This window comes from Zootermopsis nevadensis, unplaced genomic scaffold, assembly GCF_977971745.1.
Source record: "Zootermopsis nevadensis isolate Lab colony 2312 unplaced genomic scaffold, Znev_1.0 Znev_ptg000018l, whole genome shotgun sequence".
NCBI lineage: Eukaryota > Metazoa > Arthropoda > Insecta > Blattodea > Termopsidae > Zootermopsis > Zootermopsis nevadensis.
The window spans coordinates 5,292,606-5,307,503 of record NW_028259150.1 but is presented as its reverse complement, the minus strand read 5'-3'; the positions used below and the strand labels follow the sequence as shown (position 1 = coordinate 5,307,503).

General features: G+C 39.5%; 1 protein-coding gene and 1 long non-coding RNA gene across 2 annotated transcripts in view; one reads left to right on the top strand and one right to left on the bottom strand.

Annotated features, from left to right (window-relative positions):
- The window catches only part of LOC147873418 (uncharacterized), a 55,030-nt gene that overhangs the window by 17,905 nt on the left and 22,227 nt on the right, over positions 1-14,898 (top strand). The gene's annotated exons all lie outside the window — the stretch shown is intronic.
- On the bottom strand, positions 5,043-11,599 carry LOC110837437 (uncharacterized). Its single transcript, XM_087351172.1, has 3 exons — positions 11,508-11,599; positions 8,387-9,371; positions 5,043-7,282 (listed from the first exon to the last, which is right to left on the bottom strand). Exons 1-3 carry the CDS (start codon positions 11,517-11,519, stop codon positions 6,252-6,254), a joined length of 2,028 nt encoding a protein of 675 aa, XP_087207298.1. The 5' UTR covers positions 11,520-11,599; the 3' UTR covers positions 5,043-6,251.

The window sequence follows — 14,898 nt, the reverse complement described above, 5'->3', positions numbered from 1 at the left end:
AAACAAAAGCACAACAGATATGCGTGGAGTGTGCACGTTGGGATAAATTACATCCCAGACGCTACTTTCTCAGGAGTAGCACTACTTTCTACTTCCTGCATGTATGGTAATTATTGCAAATTTATTTGTGGTTAATATGATCCATTTGGTACTTTGAAACTCGCAATTATTTCGTTTATTCCATTGCAGCCTCATCTTCCTCTTCCTGATGTTTGACGGGAAGATAGCAAGAAGAAACTGAAAATCATATTACCGTAATGTGGGTTATTACTGTGGTTTCTAATGCAGTTTACTGCGCCTCTTACAAAATATGTAACTGGAGAGTAATAAGAACTTGTACGCGTGTCTCTTTTTCTCCAAGCCACAAAGAAAGAATGTCCAAGAATTGCATTCAAAATCTGATGTTAACGACGCGGACTGTACAGAGTATCTTGGATATAAATGGATTTTACTTAATGTTCTTTATGTGAATGATTGCAAATCTAGGAACGCGGAGGTAGGCCTACTGCAGATAGTCTAATTCCATGATCGTCTCATTGTTACAGGAAGAATTTCGTTAACTTCCTTCGCCCTTTTTCTTCTGAAATGAAGTATTAATAATATGTGGCGAATGGAAGAGAAACCGTAGGCACAATAAAGAAAGTTTCGACTGATGAGATAGAATATAAAGAATTTCTATCCATGTTTCTGCTTGCAAGAATAATTGGACTCAAGAAAAATAAAACAGATTGAAAACATCTGCTCTACAAATATTCTAAAATAGGGCTCATAGCTAAATTTACCAACCAGTAATCTGCCTGCTTGCCTCCAGTAGCCAGTCCAAAACATTTGTTCGGTGTAAATAAATAAAGTTACCGCTCGTCCTAGCACCAGCAGTTGATACAGGTCGAAGAACGGAAGAACGGAACTTCTCAGCACGAAGATCGTTGCCCCATAAATAGTGTACGTTTTGTGATGAACGAAACTACATCCTTCCTGTGTAGTCAATTGTATGTTATAACATCATAAGTAGGCTGCTGCAGAAATTGTACGTCCCGGTAAAGGTGAAAATAATCAGGCCGTTTCTCAATGCGATGTTCTTACTTACAATCCTTTAATGTACAGAAAAATAAAGAAACAATAAATATAACTTCCTGTGGAATAATGTTTATTGTCTGATATACCAAGCGTGGTATAAATACATACACAAATGAAACAAATCTCTGCTTCCGCTTTAAGAGTTCTTGACCGCATTCTCACATCTTCGTCGTCCGTTTCGCAAATGCTTCTTTTTCATGTTATATAACGGACTTTGTGGGCATGACCAGGAGTATGAGAAATATAGAACAAAACATTACCATTCTAAGGCAAAGGGAGGAAATAACAGTCATCATTTCGATGTAACGTGTACAGCAAAAGTGATTCAGACATTTTATTGTCTGTCTTGCCTATTTACTGGCCACATTTCAGCTGCATTTTTCTGACCTACTTAGGGAATTCCGCAATAAACGTAGATCGAGACAGTGTGTTGAATGATGTTGTTGTTATTCTGAGTTTTGGCGCCATGTGGACTAGTAGGTAGATGCCAGAGTTTCGGAAAAATGTTGGCATCTACCTTCGCGAACCCAGATTATCATCATCACCATCATCATTCTCACTGCTCTAAAATCATCAAATCTCACATAGCTTGGTGAACGTTACGTGCTGTTTGAATTGGAATAAATGTTCCTACAATTCTCAGCGGGTGTACTGTGGCAAATTTAACTTTTATTAAATTGTTTAAAGTAAAACGGACGTACGAGGTGCGATCGGAAAGTTTCAAGACTGTGTCAATAGAGGGCGAACCGGATGTAGTACGAGCTTCTGCCTTTAGGGGGTGCGGCCTACATTCATAGTGAATCAGTGTGCCAGCCGGCATCATCGAATTAGCATTTGTTTTGGTAGTGCATTACACCAACCCTCCTGCGATTTCGGAATGGCGTGTGCATCAAATTTTGCCAAAGACTCGCCAAAACGGCTACGGAAACCTATGAAATGCTAAAGCAAGCATTTGGGGAATCCGCAATGGGTCGTGCACAAACTTTTGTGTGGCGTTCACGTTTTAAAAATGGCCGAACCTCTGTCGATGATGACGAGCGTTCTGGACGACCATCTTCGAGTACAACGCCCGAAAATATTACGAAGATTTGGCAGGCCATTCACGAAGATCGACTTCGTACCATCAACGACTTGTGCGACATTGTTGGGATAGGCTATGGGACCTGTCAGCTGATTCTAAAGGAAGAACTCCACATGCGACGCATCGCAGCCAAGTTTGTGCCAAGGCTCCTGTCTGAGGACCAGAAGCAGAATCGACTTCTCGTTTGTCAGGAGCTCAAAGATCTTGCAAGAACCGACCCCAACTTCCTTTCTAAGCTCCGTGTGACTTCTTCCTCTTCCCAAAGATGAAAATTCAGCTAAAGGGAAGGAGATTTGAGACGATAGAAGAGATTCAGGCAGAATCGCAGATGGTGCTTGACAGGCTGACAAAGAAAGATTTCCAGGGATGCTTCCAGGCTTGGCAGCGGCGCTGGGATCGTTGTGTTCACTCCCAGGGGAACTAATTCGAGGGTGATGGATGAATTTAATACCTGAGATAAGTGTACGGGTTTTTATACGCGCAGTCTTGAAACCTTTCGATCGCACCTCGTACAATAGCGCGAGTAGACGTGAAGGTGAAGACTTCGCAAGTTTCATCCATCTACAAGTCTCCTTTTAGAGATTGTTCATGTGCTAGTATGTTATTACTTTTACTTTTGTTTCGCATTGCATATTATACATTAGAATTCTTTTTCTGGCAAACTTCGGCCTGAACTGACAATGGAGATTACCATGGGATTATTTCGGGAGACGGGACATACAGTCTCAATGCTGGGATTCGCATTCTAACAAGTACAGCGTCTTTTTCCGACAGTGGATGACACCCCCCCCCCCCCCCCCCCACAAAGAAGCAGTTCCTGAAAGGGTATTAACTTTCTGTGTCTGTGTGTTAAACACCATAGTCTGGCGGTGATTCACGTTAAATCCTTTCGTCCTACATGACGTCCGAGTAAGAGTTTTGTCATGTTTGTCTTCTGGGTTTTAATGTCGAGTGGACGTGTCATGTAGAAAGATGTCGACGTCTTGGATTAAAGATGGGGGAAGTATGCTCCTCTGATATGGAATATGTTTTCTCGTGGTCGAGAAAGCATCGGATTTTATACTTTAATGAAACTGAACTAATGGCTCCTAGTGATTGCGGGTTGCTGTATGCATGAAGAAGCTGTGAAAGCGTTATGTGTGTTTCGGTTCATAAGGATTTGTTTGGATTATAGACTCCGACCGAATGTCATGATAGTACTCCTACTTCGTAATCCGAATGCCTCGGGCTTTAATGTCAGCGTAAGGACCGGGTGTTCCGATTCAGGTTCCTCGTAATTTTGGTAGTCCCTCGAGGCAAATTCCGAAAAAGTAACATTAGGTGCAGATCACATCCTTCCACGTCCTTCGTAATTCATCATTTACAAAAATCCCCTCGTTCAGTGTTACACATAACTTGGCGCTAAATCTGGTTACTTCCGGGATCAGATATTGCATCATATCGAAATCACTGCATTATAAAATGGAAGTAGTAATGATTACAAAAACCTCAACGTCTTCAACATGACCAAACAAGCAGAAATAAATATGATCCCTATGTTGAAGTGACACCTGCCATTTACAATGGCGACATTGCCAGAATAAATTACATTCATGCACGGTCGCATACTAGTTTTGAAATCATGTGAAAGATTCGCTTTCTTTCTGAGGAACACGTATAAAAAACTAATCTTACGTAATTCTTCAAAGTGATGTTTCGCAACTGTGAAGATGGCATGGGAGTACAAATTATGCTGATGTGGCGAGTATAGATAGAACTAGTTTGTATTGCTTCAGCAAGTTCCCAGGCTAATTGCAGTAAAAGTTAACTACGATTCAATAAAGATGCTACTGCATGTTAGAAGCATTCTATCTCGATGCCTGACAGCTTTCATTCTTCTGATTTGTTTCTTTTGGTGAGCCGGAAAACAGGTATTGGACTTACGAAATACGAAAGTAGAAATATAAAACTCAGAAAATAAGAGAAAGGTTTCGATTTAATGTTACTATGTCGTATTTGAATAGATTTACTGATTGTCCCCGTCCGAATGTTCCGTCACTACACTCAGTACAAGAATCTTCCAGAAACGTATTTCAGAATAAATTAGTGATTCATCGAGCTTGCTGTGTCAGCCAACACAAATTTATTTATAACGCAATAAAATAAAGTATTTGGCCGCCGAGAGTACGTAGACCAGTAGGACTAAGTCGTACCTATCGGAGTTGCGGAGAACCTCTTTCAGGCAGCATTGACCCTCTCTGGGGAGCAGTACCCTTCTTGAGAAGCTCGTAGTCGTTCCTAGCAAACCCAAAGCTCATTACCGTTTTACAAGGACCCACAATTTTGGAATAACACGGTTAGTGTGTCAGTCAAATTGTATGCTTCACCAACTTAAACATTTAATGGTTTTCCTCATTCTGCCCAAGCAAATGCCAGGTTAATAGTAGGCCTGCTTTCAAGGAGGTAACAACAGCCTACTTCCAAATTTGTACATACCAGCTGACTGTTGTATTCGACGCTGTGTTACCTCTTAAAGCATCGCCGGCAAGTAACAATTTATCAGTTAATAGAGTGTCGGTGTGAAGATTTTCGTCAAATAGGTTGTGAGAATGTGAATCTGATCTTTGTCTACTGATGAAATAAATCTTGCAATACTCTGTTTTCCTGTGTTGTCAGGCAAACTTGTCTTAAAATTTAACGTGTCCTGGGACGACGATATTGGACTATCATCTTTGATCATGGGGCTAGTTTATTCTGACTAAAGTTTTCTTTTCATAATTCATAACGTAAATTTATTACCTTTTCTCCTATGCTGTTTGAAAATATTTAATATCTTAATAACACATTCTATACATTTTTAAACAAGAATGTTCACAAAATCCTAGATTAATTTCTTTGTACACAGATTTCAATATGCATGCCAATTTAAACAGAATTCCGTCGTTAAATAATGTATTGGACTGTTGTGTGTAGCGTTTTGAAAAACAAGAAATGAAACTTCTTAGTTTCGTGGTTCAGTGGTATTCCATACACTGAAAAACAGCAGAATCATCAGATAAAATGTTTCGTTATTCAGCTAGCCAATTCAGCAAAGTTTTTGCCTCTGGAATATGTAAATTTATTCATTATGTTCTGGTAAATATTCGCAGTTTTTACAAGTGTATCGATGTGTCGTATCTTAATCAAAATCTGTTCAGTACTGTAATAGATTATTTGGGATCGGACAAAAACAACCTTTCCATTATGCTTTCGTGTGATACGCTTTATTAAAAGAAGAGCACGGAATCCGTTACGATTACATGATGGACTCCATATCGGAATGTATCTAGAGCAGGAAGAAAATGATTGCAAGCATATGTTACTGGAATGTGGAAATTTGTTTAATGATAATATTGGAACTTTATCATATGGTTATATTCTATACAGCTTTCAGACCTACGTAAGATTTAATCCAGCAGCCAATAACACCTTGCTGTATTGTAGCCTACCTTCCGCATTCGTAAAAACGTGCAGGGGAGGTCATAAATTCCTAACATTTTAGTAGGACCGAGATATAAAATTTTTAAATTAAGGTGATCAAGAAATTGTTTCATTCACAGTGAAGTAATGTGTCTTATTAAATATATAAGAAAAATCAATATTTGAAGCCTAGAGGGAAACATAAATAGGTATTTTATTATAACAGTTATAATATACGTATAGATATACAGCATTACAATTAGTTGCCATGCATTAATATTTATTAATCATGTATTGCCCGTGAGATGAAACATGGCCGTAAATAGAATAAGATTGCTAAACATAGGCTGAGACCATCACACGACAATATGAAATGCTGACTGTCGTCACTTTATAACATCAATAGAACAAGTACCGCTGATCGTATTCTTAAATGGAGTTAAGAATGAGCAATTATTCGCGTTTTAAGTGTCAGTTTCAATATAAAAGCAGATCCCAGTATGTTCGAATTTCCACAGATTCATTGTGGAAACTGAATTCAAATATCAGTAGGAAGTGTTCCCGTATTCTTCTCTGCATTGTCACTTCCACTTAAGCATGTGCAGTACGAAATGGGCAATGTTCATTCAGCTCAAAACCACTGTTCATCCTATCGCTATCCCATAAGGAACTCGTTTGTTTCTCGATGTAATCCGTTTCCTTTATGAAGCTGCGAATCTTTGGGAGACAAAGCCGACTCATCAGCGGACGATGTCGACGAGCCAGTGCTTTGTGCGACATCAGAAGTGGAAGTGGCCAAAAGATCAAATTCGCTTTCTGCTTGCCTCGCCGGCTCGTGGTCGTGAGGTGGTGTTTCTGGTTGAGATCGCTGAAAGACGACCCTGGAGTAGCCGGCACCAGTCGCTGCCGCCAGCGTTGACGGTAAGAAATCGCTGCGTTGTTTGGAAGGAGTGTCATCGGATGGGACGTCTGTGTCGGATCTGGAAGTGTCAGGAAACGGGCCGCTGTGGGAAGTGGGATATATGTGATGTGAGTAAGGTCCAGTTTGTTCGGATTGATATGAAGCGTATTCAAGTGAAGTTCCATCTAGCTGAGACTGAATGTTATGTTGTTGAGGGAGCGAATATGTACTTTGACTTGCAGACGTGTCTGCGGCAGGTGTCAGTGCGGCGTGGTTGTAAAACTGATTCTGATATTCTGTTTGGAACCCTGAATTTGCATAGTTGGTTTCGGATGACACAGCAGAGTATGGTGAAGTCGGTTGGCCGTATGAATTTATAGGACTACGTGGCTCCTGAATAGAACTTGGGTATGAAACCATGGGTGAATGAAACGAATTAAAAGGTTCTTGTGACAGGGAATGTGATGGCTGAAATGAGGTTGCATCTTGCGAAGGTCCATATGTTAGGGATACTGGGACTGAGATGCCAGAAGTCGAAGCTGTATTTAAAGCAGGATATACGGGCTCTCCTTGCTGATGCTGGGGGACCTCGTATATCGGTACCGCGTCCTGTGGAGGTGGTCCATATGTGTTATCTGGCACTGTAGAGGGCCCTGGCTTGGAATACTTCAAAACATAGGGACGCCCCACTCCGGTTTCTTGGAATTTGTAATTGGATGGTATTGAGATGGGAGGAAGGTTTGGTAGGTCTAATAAATTTGCTACACCAGCTTCTGGAGCAGTACCTAGAAAAGAATTCGGAATGTGGTTAAGAATATATCCATCATTTCCCCGAATAGGCTTCCCTTTTTCTATTTGATCACCTTTTCTAGATGCTTCCGCGTTTTTGCTGTCGCCAGATTTGCTGAATAAAGAATGTCCAAACTTTGTTTCCTTGAATTCAGCTACGCCTTTCAATCCTGGAATTTTACTTAATAATCCCCATTTTAAACTAGAATGTTTAAGATCACCACCTGATTTTAGTTTTGAAATAAGATTATACTTCAATTTGAGAGGCGCGGTTAAAACATCATATTTCGAAGGGAGAGAGCTCCTAATGTTCTCAATAGCTTTACCTAGCGTCTTCAGTTTTGAAATAATGTGTTTCTTTGCAGAGAAAGGTGCAACAAGAATGCCATATTTGATACGTTTTACGCCTGTATTGAATTTTATTAACTTTATTGCCACATGTTTACCCAATACCTTCAGTGGGATGTAACTTTTAAGAATTCCAAGTTTAATTAATTTTGAAAGAATGTGACCCTTTAATCCAATTGACTTGCCTAAAACACTTAATTTCAAGGGAATTCCAATTTTTGAAAACTTTTTAAATTTTGAAAAGAAGTGTTTCTTAACTTTGAATGGTATAGAGAATATTGCAGCCTTCAGTGGCGAATGCTTTTTCCCAAATACCAATTTTTTCACAAGGTGTAGTTTAAGTGGAAAATGTCCTTTTATGATGCGGTGCTTACCTAGTTTCCCTAAATCTGAAACAGCTTTCAATAACGCAGGTTTACTTGCAGCGACTACTTTCCATGGTAATTTATTTGTTATAACTTTAAGCTTTCCCAGTTTTCCTATATTTGAAATGGCATGTCCCTTCAGTGCTGTATTGAATTTAAAAAGCGGATGGCTGTTTATAACCCCAAGTTTACCTAATTTTCCTGACTTTGATAGAAACTTACCTAGCACGACATGTTTGGTAACTTTCCCTTTTATTCCGATGTCGCTTTTAGCTGCATTTCCACTAAATTTAGCAACAGTGTTGTACTGTGAAGCGAAATTGCTAATGTCCTTTGTTGTAGACAGTGGATAAACAATGTTAGATTCCAGAAACCTAGGGAACGCACCTTTAGGTTTCGAAGGGCTGTTGAGATTCAACGCGTTCAGCAGGCTAGTAAGGATGGCGGGTCTCCTGGTTAAGAAACTTCGCAGCCTGGTCAGCAAAGATCCGGATGATGAAGCCGTTTCTGTTGGAAATAGATTTACTAAAGACGCGAGGGAAGACAATTCAGTACCGCGAATGTTGGATAGCAGTGAAGGTGGACCATATGTACTTGCAGGTGCGCCATTAGACTTCGCATGAAGAAGACTTACTAAAGATGCCAATGCGGACAGTTGTTCGAAACTCAGACCCGCAGTAGAAGAAACTGAGTTTGGTTTTTGGGTTAGAAGACTGGCCAGAGAACTAATTGACGACAAAGGAGATGTGATAGATGATCCGTCTTCAGGCAGTATGCTAGTCAAGCCGCTGAGATTATCCAGTGCTGAGAGCGCAGCAGAACTATCTCCTGCGGTAGAACCAGACGATTCTGGTGGACCGTAGGTGTCTTTAGGAGGACCATAGGATTCTGTAGGACTTCGAGGTTCATTAGGGCCATATGTCTCTGCGGGAGGACCATATGATTCTGACGGTGACTCGTAAGCTGTTGGAAGTGCCACAGGTGTAAAATCTATGCCTTGGTATTTGTGAACTTTCCACAGAGGATGATCATTTAGAGGTGCAATTTCGCCTATGGCAGACGTAGAAGCGGCCTGATTATCCTCTGTCTCTTTTTCTCCTCCCAGAAATGAGGGTATTGATAAGGTTCGAGCTTGAGGTTTCTTTGAGACAGCTGAAGAATTCTCTACTGGAATTACTTCTTTGCTCGATCTGTATGTAGAGAGTCCGAGAGAACTTCTGGAAGTGCCAACTGGATCTTCCTCGTGAGGGTCTATCAGGTTGTTTCTGACGTCACTGCTCTCTTGATTGTAGTTGTCATTGGGTACCTCTCCAGTCTTTGTCCCAGCAACTAACAGAAGCAACAGAAACGTTGACGAAGCCCGTAGTGACCCCTGCAACGTTGAAACAGTATTGTGAATTGTAGGCTAATATCACACGCTACTATTGACATTGACAGCAAGTTTCAAGGACGGGCTAAAACATCCTTTAGTATCTCCGTCTGCTTAATGAAGGCGCAAAAGTTTATAAACTACTACCATTGCTCCTGCTATTACTACTCGTACTTCTACTAATAATAATACAAATTGGTAATTTGTTTTTGTGCTTAATTTTCGTCAGTATAAGTGTCTGCTTCTGTAAATCAATAGTCGCAATAGTTTCAAGTCAGAAGGGTGAATGGAGAACGGTTGGGGTTTGCTTTCTACCTGGAGTACCACATTCTGACTCGATCTGGGGCCCGCCCATTTGAATCGGGACTATTTGTCGGACTTAAAAGCAGCCGACTACTTTTCTTCATACATTGCCGGGATCTAGAATGTGTGGAGTTTTTTTTTTCACGCACTGCACGTTATACGTCTTCATGACATGGACCTTCGGCGCTGGTTTAATTTTAATTTTCCTTCGTTCTTAAGCCTTGAAACTTTATTTATATAATTTGTATAATGCAAACACTCTCAATGCCACGAGACAGATTTAGGAGTATGGGGTGAAAAGGGAAAATATGTATTTCAATTTACTTTAAATTGAATTAATATATAACGAATGTGAAGTGTCGTAGTTATTGTAAAATATGACTGAGAGAACCAGTTTATGCTTCAAATACATCAAAGTCCCTGCAGGCAATATTACTAGCTGATGTGTATAGCAGAAGGACAATTTTTAGTTGAAGGGCTGGAATTGAGCATACAAAGGTCTCTGAGAAACCGAGTAGGGACTCGAAAACCAACAGATTCTAAAAGCAGAGGGTAGTATTTAAAACGAAGGTAAACTTGGATAAGGAATAGTGCATCAAGGTGATTCCTTGTCTTTCATTAAGGTATGGAGTTTTAAATACTCTAAAGCGTTGGCACAGCTGTAATGGAAATGGTCAGATGCAAAACGAAACGATTATAACAAATGGCTGCAAACTTCTGCTGAATATGTTCCAGTTTGTTGGCGTCAGTAGTCGTAATAGAATTAAAAAACAACGACTAAGGGTTAATATAGCGTCCTACATGCAATCAAGGGTAGAGAATGCAATTAATTAAGTGCGAACAAGATACAACAACTTCATACACTGAGAAAATGTGTGGTCAACATGATTATAAAGTTGAAATTTAGAATCATTAAGTACTTCCTGGTCCTTGACAGAGTCGGAACTGGTTATAGAGGTTTGACAACGTTTATTTATACTCTTGGACAAATGCATTACTTGTTCTAGAGAAGGAACTAACTCTGGGTTTGCTACTATTGAGTTTCACGAAGTTAGCAGTTTACCAGCCTTGTACAGAATCAGATTGTCACATTGTTCACCATTTCTGATGATAATAATAACAGTTCGTTCTTAATATAAATTCAATATGCACGTTAACTTAAACTGAAGAACAAAGAAATTTCGCGTAAATTCACAGGTAGTCTACCATAAAATGTAAAATGCCTTTTTTTCATGAAATACTAATTACCATCGTTTTACACTACAGCGAGATGATTAAATCAAAATAGAGAATTGTGGAAAATGCTGTGTCTGTTATTATTAATACATAAAATTAAACAGTGCCGAGTATCGTAACTGAGAATTTTTGTGATCTCCCTCATTATTTCATACGAATTCTTGTAATATTATTTTAATGTACCACAACCGCCTCCTTCCCAGTTTCTTGCTTCCAACCTGTCACAGTTATCTTTTCATCTCATTTTAGTAGCCTTTAAACAATCGAATGTATATCAAATCTAAAAGTTCGTGACGATGGTGAGTTATTAAAGTAAAAAGTTCTTTGGATATTTTCCATCGTCTAAAATAATAAAATACACAATGAAATTGAAACGACGTTTCGGAGATGGAGCTCTATCTCCGTCTTCAGGTACCTACTCTGTTGGGCACAATAGATAGAGCTAATCCCTATCTCCGGACCGGAGATTGAGCCCCATCTCCAAAACGTCGTTTTCTATCTTATTATTTTACTAGACGATGGAAAATATTCAAAGAACTTTTTATTTTAATCGGATGCATGCAAATTATGAAGAAGTGTTCACTCCGTTTCAGTACATACCATGCCACTCATACGGCGGTGTCTTGACGAACTTCTTTGGCCCTCTTCACCAAAATAAAAGTGTTTAAACGAGTGTATGTATATTGATACTGTCTTATATATAGGTATATGCACTCACTGTTAACATCGCGAGGGGTGGGGGGATTCATCCCTCTCTGCATCCTAGTGACCGAAAGTAGGTCCACCCCTTCGCCACTTTTCCGAAATTGGGGTTGACATGTAACGGTGAACTTTGTACAAACACATTTGGTACTAGAATTGTACATATTGACACAGTTTATTCCGACCGGTTATTGTAGTCAGATTTTTAATAAAGTGGTTTTTAAGACCGTGTTAGTGACTGAAGCTAAAAAGTAATTTTAATTGAAAATTAAAGAAATAATGCGTTCCGACGTATTAAAATTTATTTGGACTAAGTAACATTAATTTGAAAACTTTTCGATGTGGTTAACATAAATATGAAAAGTTATCTGGAAGGCTATAGCTTTTAAAACGATATTTGTATCTGCAGTAAATGGACATCAGAGTAAAGTACTGATGAATGCAAAATAGCAAAGAACTCATTTGTACTTCTTTACAGTAGACTACAGAATGCTCTGTGTGAGCATTCTGTACATGTTTACAGCTATTCTGTGAGCTGAGTTGGACATGTGGAATGAATGGAAGCCGAGAAATGCACACATTTTAGTCGGAAGACTTGACGGGAATAGACCACTTGGAATATCTATTCGTAGATAGTAGGATAATATTAAAATGCATCTTAAGAAAGATAGTGTCAGGACTGTGGACCAGATTAATATTTCTTAGGATAGGAACTAGTAACGAATTTTTTGACCATCTGAACTACTATTAGCTTCTTAATAAAACTGTGGTTTATGGATTTAGATAAAGATACATATATATACGTACAGAGAGCCCCACGTAATCCACGTACTAGCATGCGACAGTTGTGTTCTGCGTTATGGCTAACACCTTTCTAGTTAGTTCACTTGCTACTGCTGTTGGGGGGGGGGGGGGGTTCCCCGTGTTAAGAGGGATATCCTATACGTACATGCATTGATCCTCAGTGTTTCAAAAGTGAAGTGGAGAAAGTAATTTCTTATCTGATTAATAAAAATAATTTCTAGCACATACGTTTGTCGTAATTAATACAGAGAGCTATTTCTTGATTAATGGTAGGTGGATGTAGCAAAAGAGGATTTAATGTTTGGAGTCATAGCGTGCCACTGTTTAACGGAATTTCATATGTAATACTTGCCAGCAGCTAGGCAAACTGGTCACGAATTTATATGCCATACCGGTTCAACGTAAAAAAATGTTCTGCTTAGGTGTACCACGTGGCAAAGTGAAAGAAACGCTTGTGTTATATTACCATTCAGAAGTTTGGTAGGAGGCGGTCAAGGCTTGATTAAAGGTAATATTTTTAGCGTTTTCCTGTAGGGACTGTAGCAAACCACTAAAAATAGGTTTGCCGGTATTCCTTTCGAGATTTGATTCCAGGAACAATCTCATAAGAAGCAGGAGTGTCAACCACTCAGCCACGAGGTTTGATAAGGGAAAACCTCCCTAAAACATTAACCTTCTTGTTCGCAAAGAACAACATAAACAACGAAGCAAGATTGTCATTATAGTTTAAAGAGCGTATCCCTCGTAACTGTGTATTTCAATTGCTTAATCGCCTAAACGAAGTCTTTACTACTTGACGGTAGGGGCAGTATTTTTCTCCAAAACGTTGGTAATCACGTGCAACACCATAATGCCTTAGAGTCCGCAAGTACAACATGGATGGTTCCATCGCAGTGAGAACGTAAGATCTAGTAAAACATACATTGTGAGTGATCGCACATGAATAAAAATGCAGATAACCGTTGTGAAACGGGGGAGGGGGCAACAGTGAAACATGGCTGTATGAAGTTCGGGAGACGCAGTATTGCATATAACAAATCACAGACTAAGTTCTGCCGAAAGAGGAGGTCTTCGCACTGCCTCAGTGTTCTCCATTTAACTGAGGCTTACAAACCATAACATCGCTCACGTAGCTCATGAAATAATCTTCAGACTGTGTTTGGTTTCAGTAGGCCAATTATAATTTCTGAAGTTTTTGCATTGCTTCATATCTATGCAGATAAAGATTTTTGATTTGCGCCTTTTCAGAGAGCTTCCGAGAAATGCAACTATTGCGTAACTCGAAATACAGGCCTGGATAAACTTTTTTTGTTTTTAAACTGGATTTTAAGCAACTCATGTGACCTAACCTAACCTAATAGACACATTCCATTACCCTCTATGGGGAAACCCGCTGCCCGCTTTCAACATACAATTAACGGCTCCTCTGCTAATTTGTAATTATGAAGATCCATAATGAGCGGAGATCACAACACTGAACGAAGCCAATCTAAGCTTTAGCTCTCTTTCTCGCGACTTTCTCCCAGAAGTAGCTAATGGACTCCGGTCGGGCATCGCGCTAATTATATTAACTTGTAAGCGTTAATTCGATTACGTATTGAAGCATGTAGAAAGAGAATTTCCTTCCGGTGAAAGAAAGTGTTGCAGTATCCCACGCCGTATCTGTTTGCAATAATTCACAGCAGTTCATCTATGGATCAGGGTGACGCAGACACGGATAGGTGGATGGCTGCATGAATGTTTACACTTGCAAGAGACTTACGAATGCTGCCCTCACGTATTCACCTTTGTTCCTGACGAGAAGCTGTGAAGCTTTCACATATTCATACTGGTAGCAACTGTAGATCTTGACCACGTAAAAGTGTAAAATGTCGAAACATAAAATACTGGCTAAGTACTCCTCGTATAAAAAGTTTTAACATAATTTCATATTAACCTTCGAAAATTTCTCGGTGAACAAAGTGACCTTTGTGTTTTAATTCCCCCCAAATATATATATATATATATATACTCTGAATAATGTATAAAGTCCGACGAGTGACGTGGGCCACATATTGTAGCCTCTGGTATAGACATATGAAATCCATTGTGTCATGTGCGTCTGCACACCACGTCGATCTTTAGACGTCGCTAGTAGACGCGTGTACTTCCGTGGTATAAGCATCGTCGGAGCTGCTGTGTGTTAGGTCCCGAATTTGTCTGAGGGACTGAACCGATTAGGTATGTCCCTTAAATAGCGCTGTCAACTGGACTTGAGTTACGAAAATTACGATCACATGATTTTGTTTACTTTTGTAAAAAAAAATTATGTGAACGACGTAAGTTCCGTTTAGTCGCGCTCAGTCGTTTTCGAAATGTAAGCAAATACATAAATATACAATTACTGGAAATCTGTTGTGTGTTTCATTTTTCTAGAAACTTTAGATTGAAAGTGGATTTACTTTATGTGACAATTTTCTCTGATATGACTTTTTATAACAGGAAT

Excerpts from the sequence above, each read along its gene's own strand:
- LOC110837437 (XM_087351172.1), bottom strand. Across the intron at positions 7,283-8,386 it reads CAGCCCTTCGAAACCTAAAG|GTACTGCTCCAGAAGCTGGT; the intron begins GTGCGTTCCCTA and ends ATTCTTTTCTAG.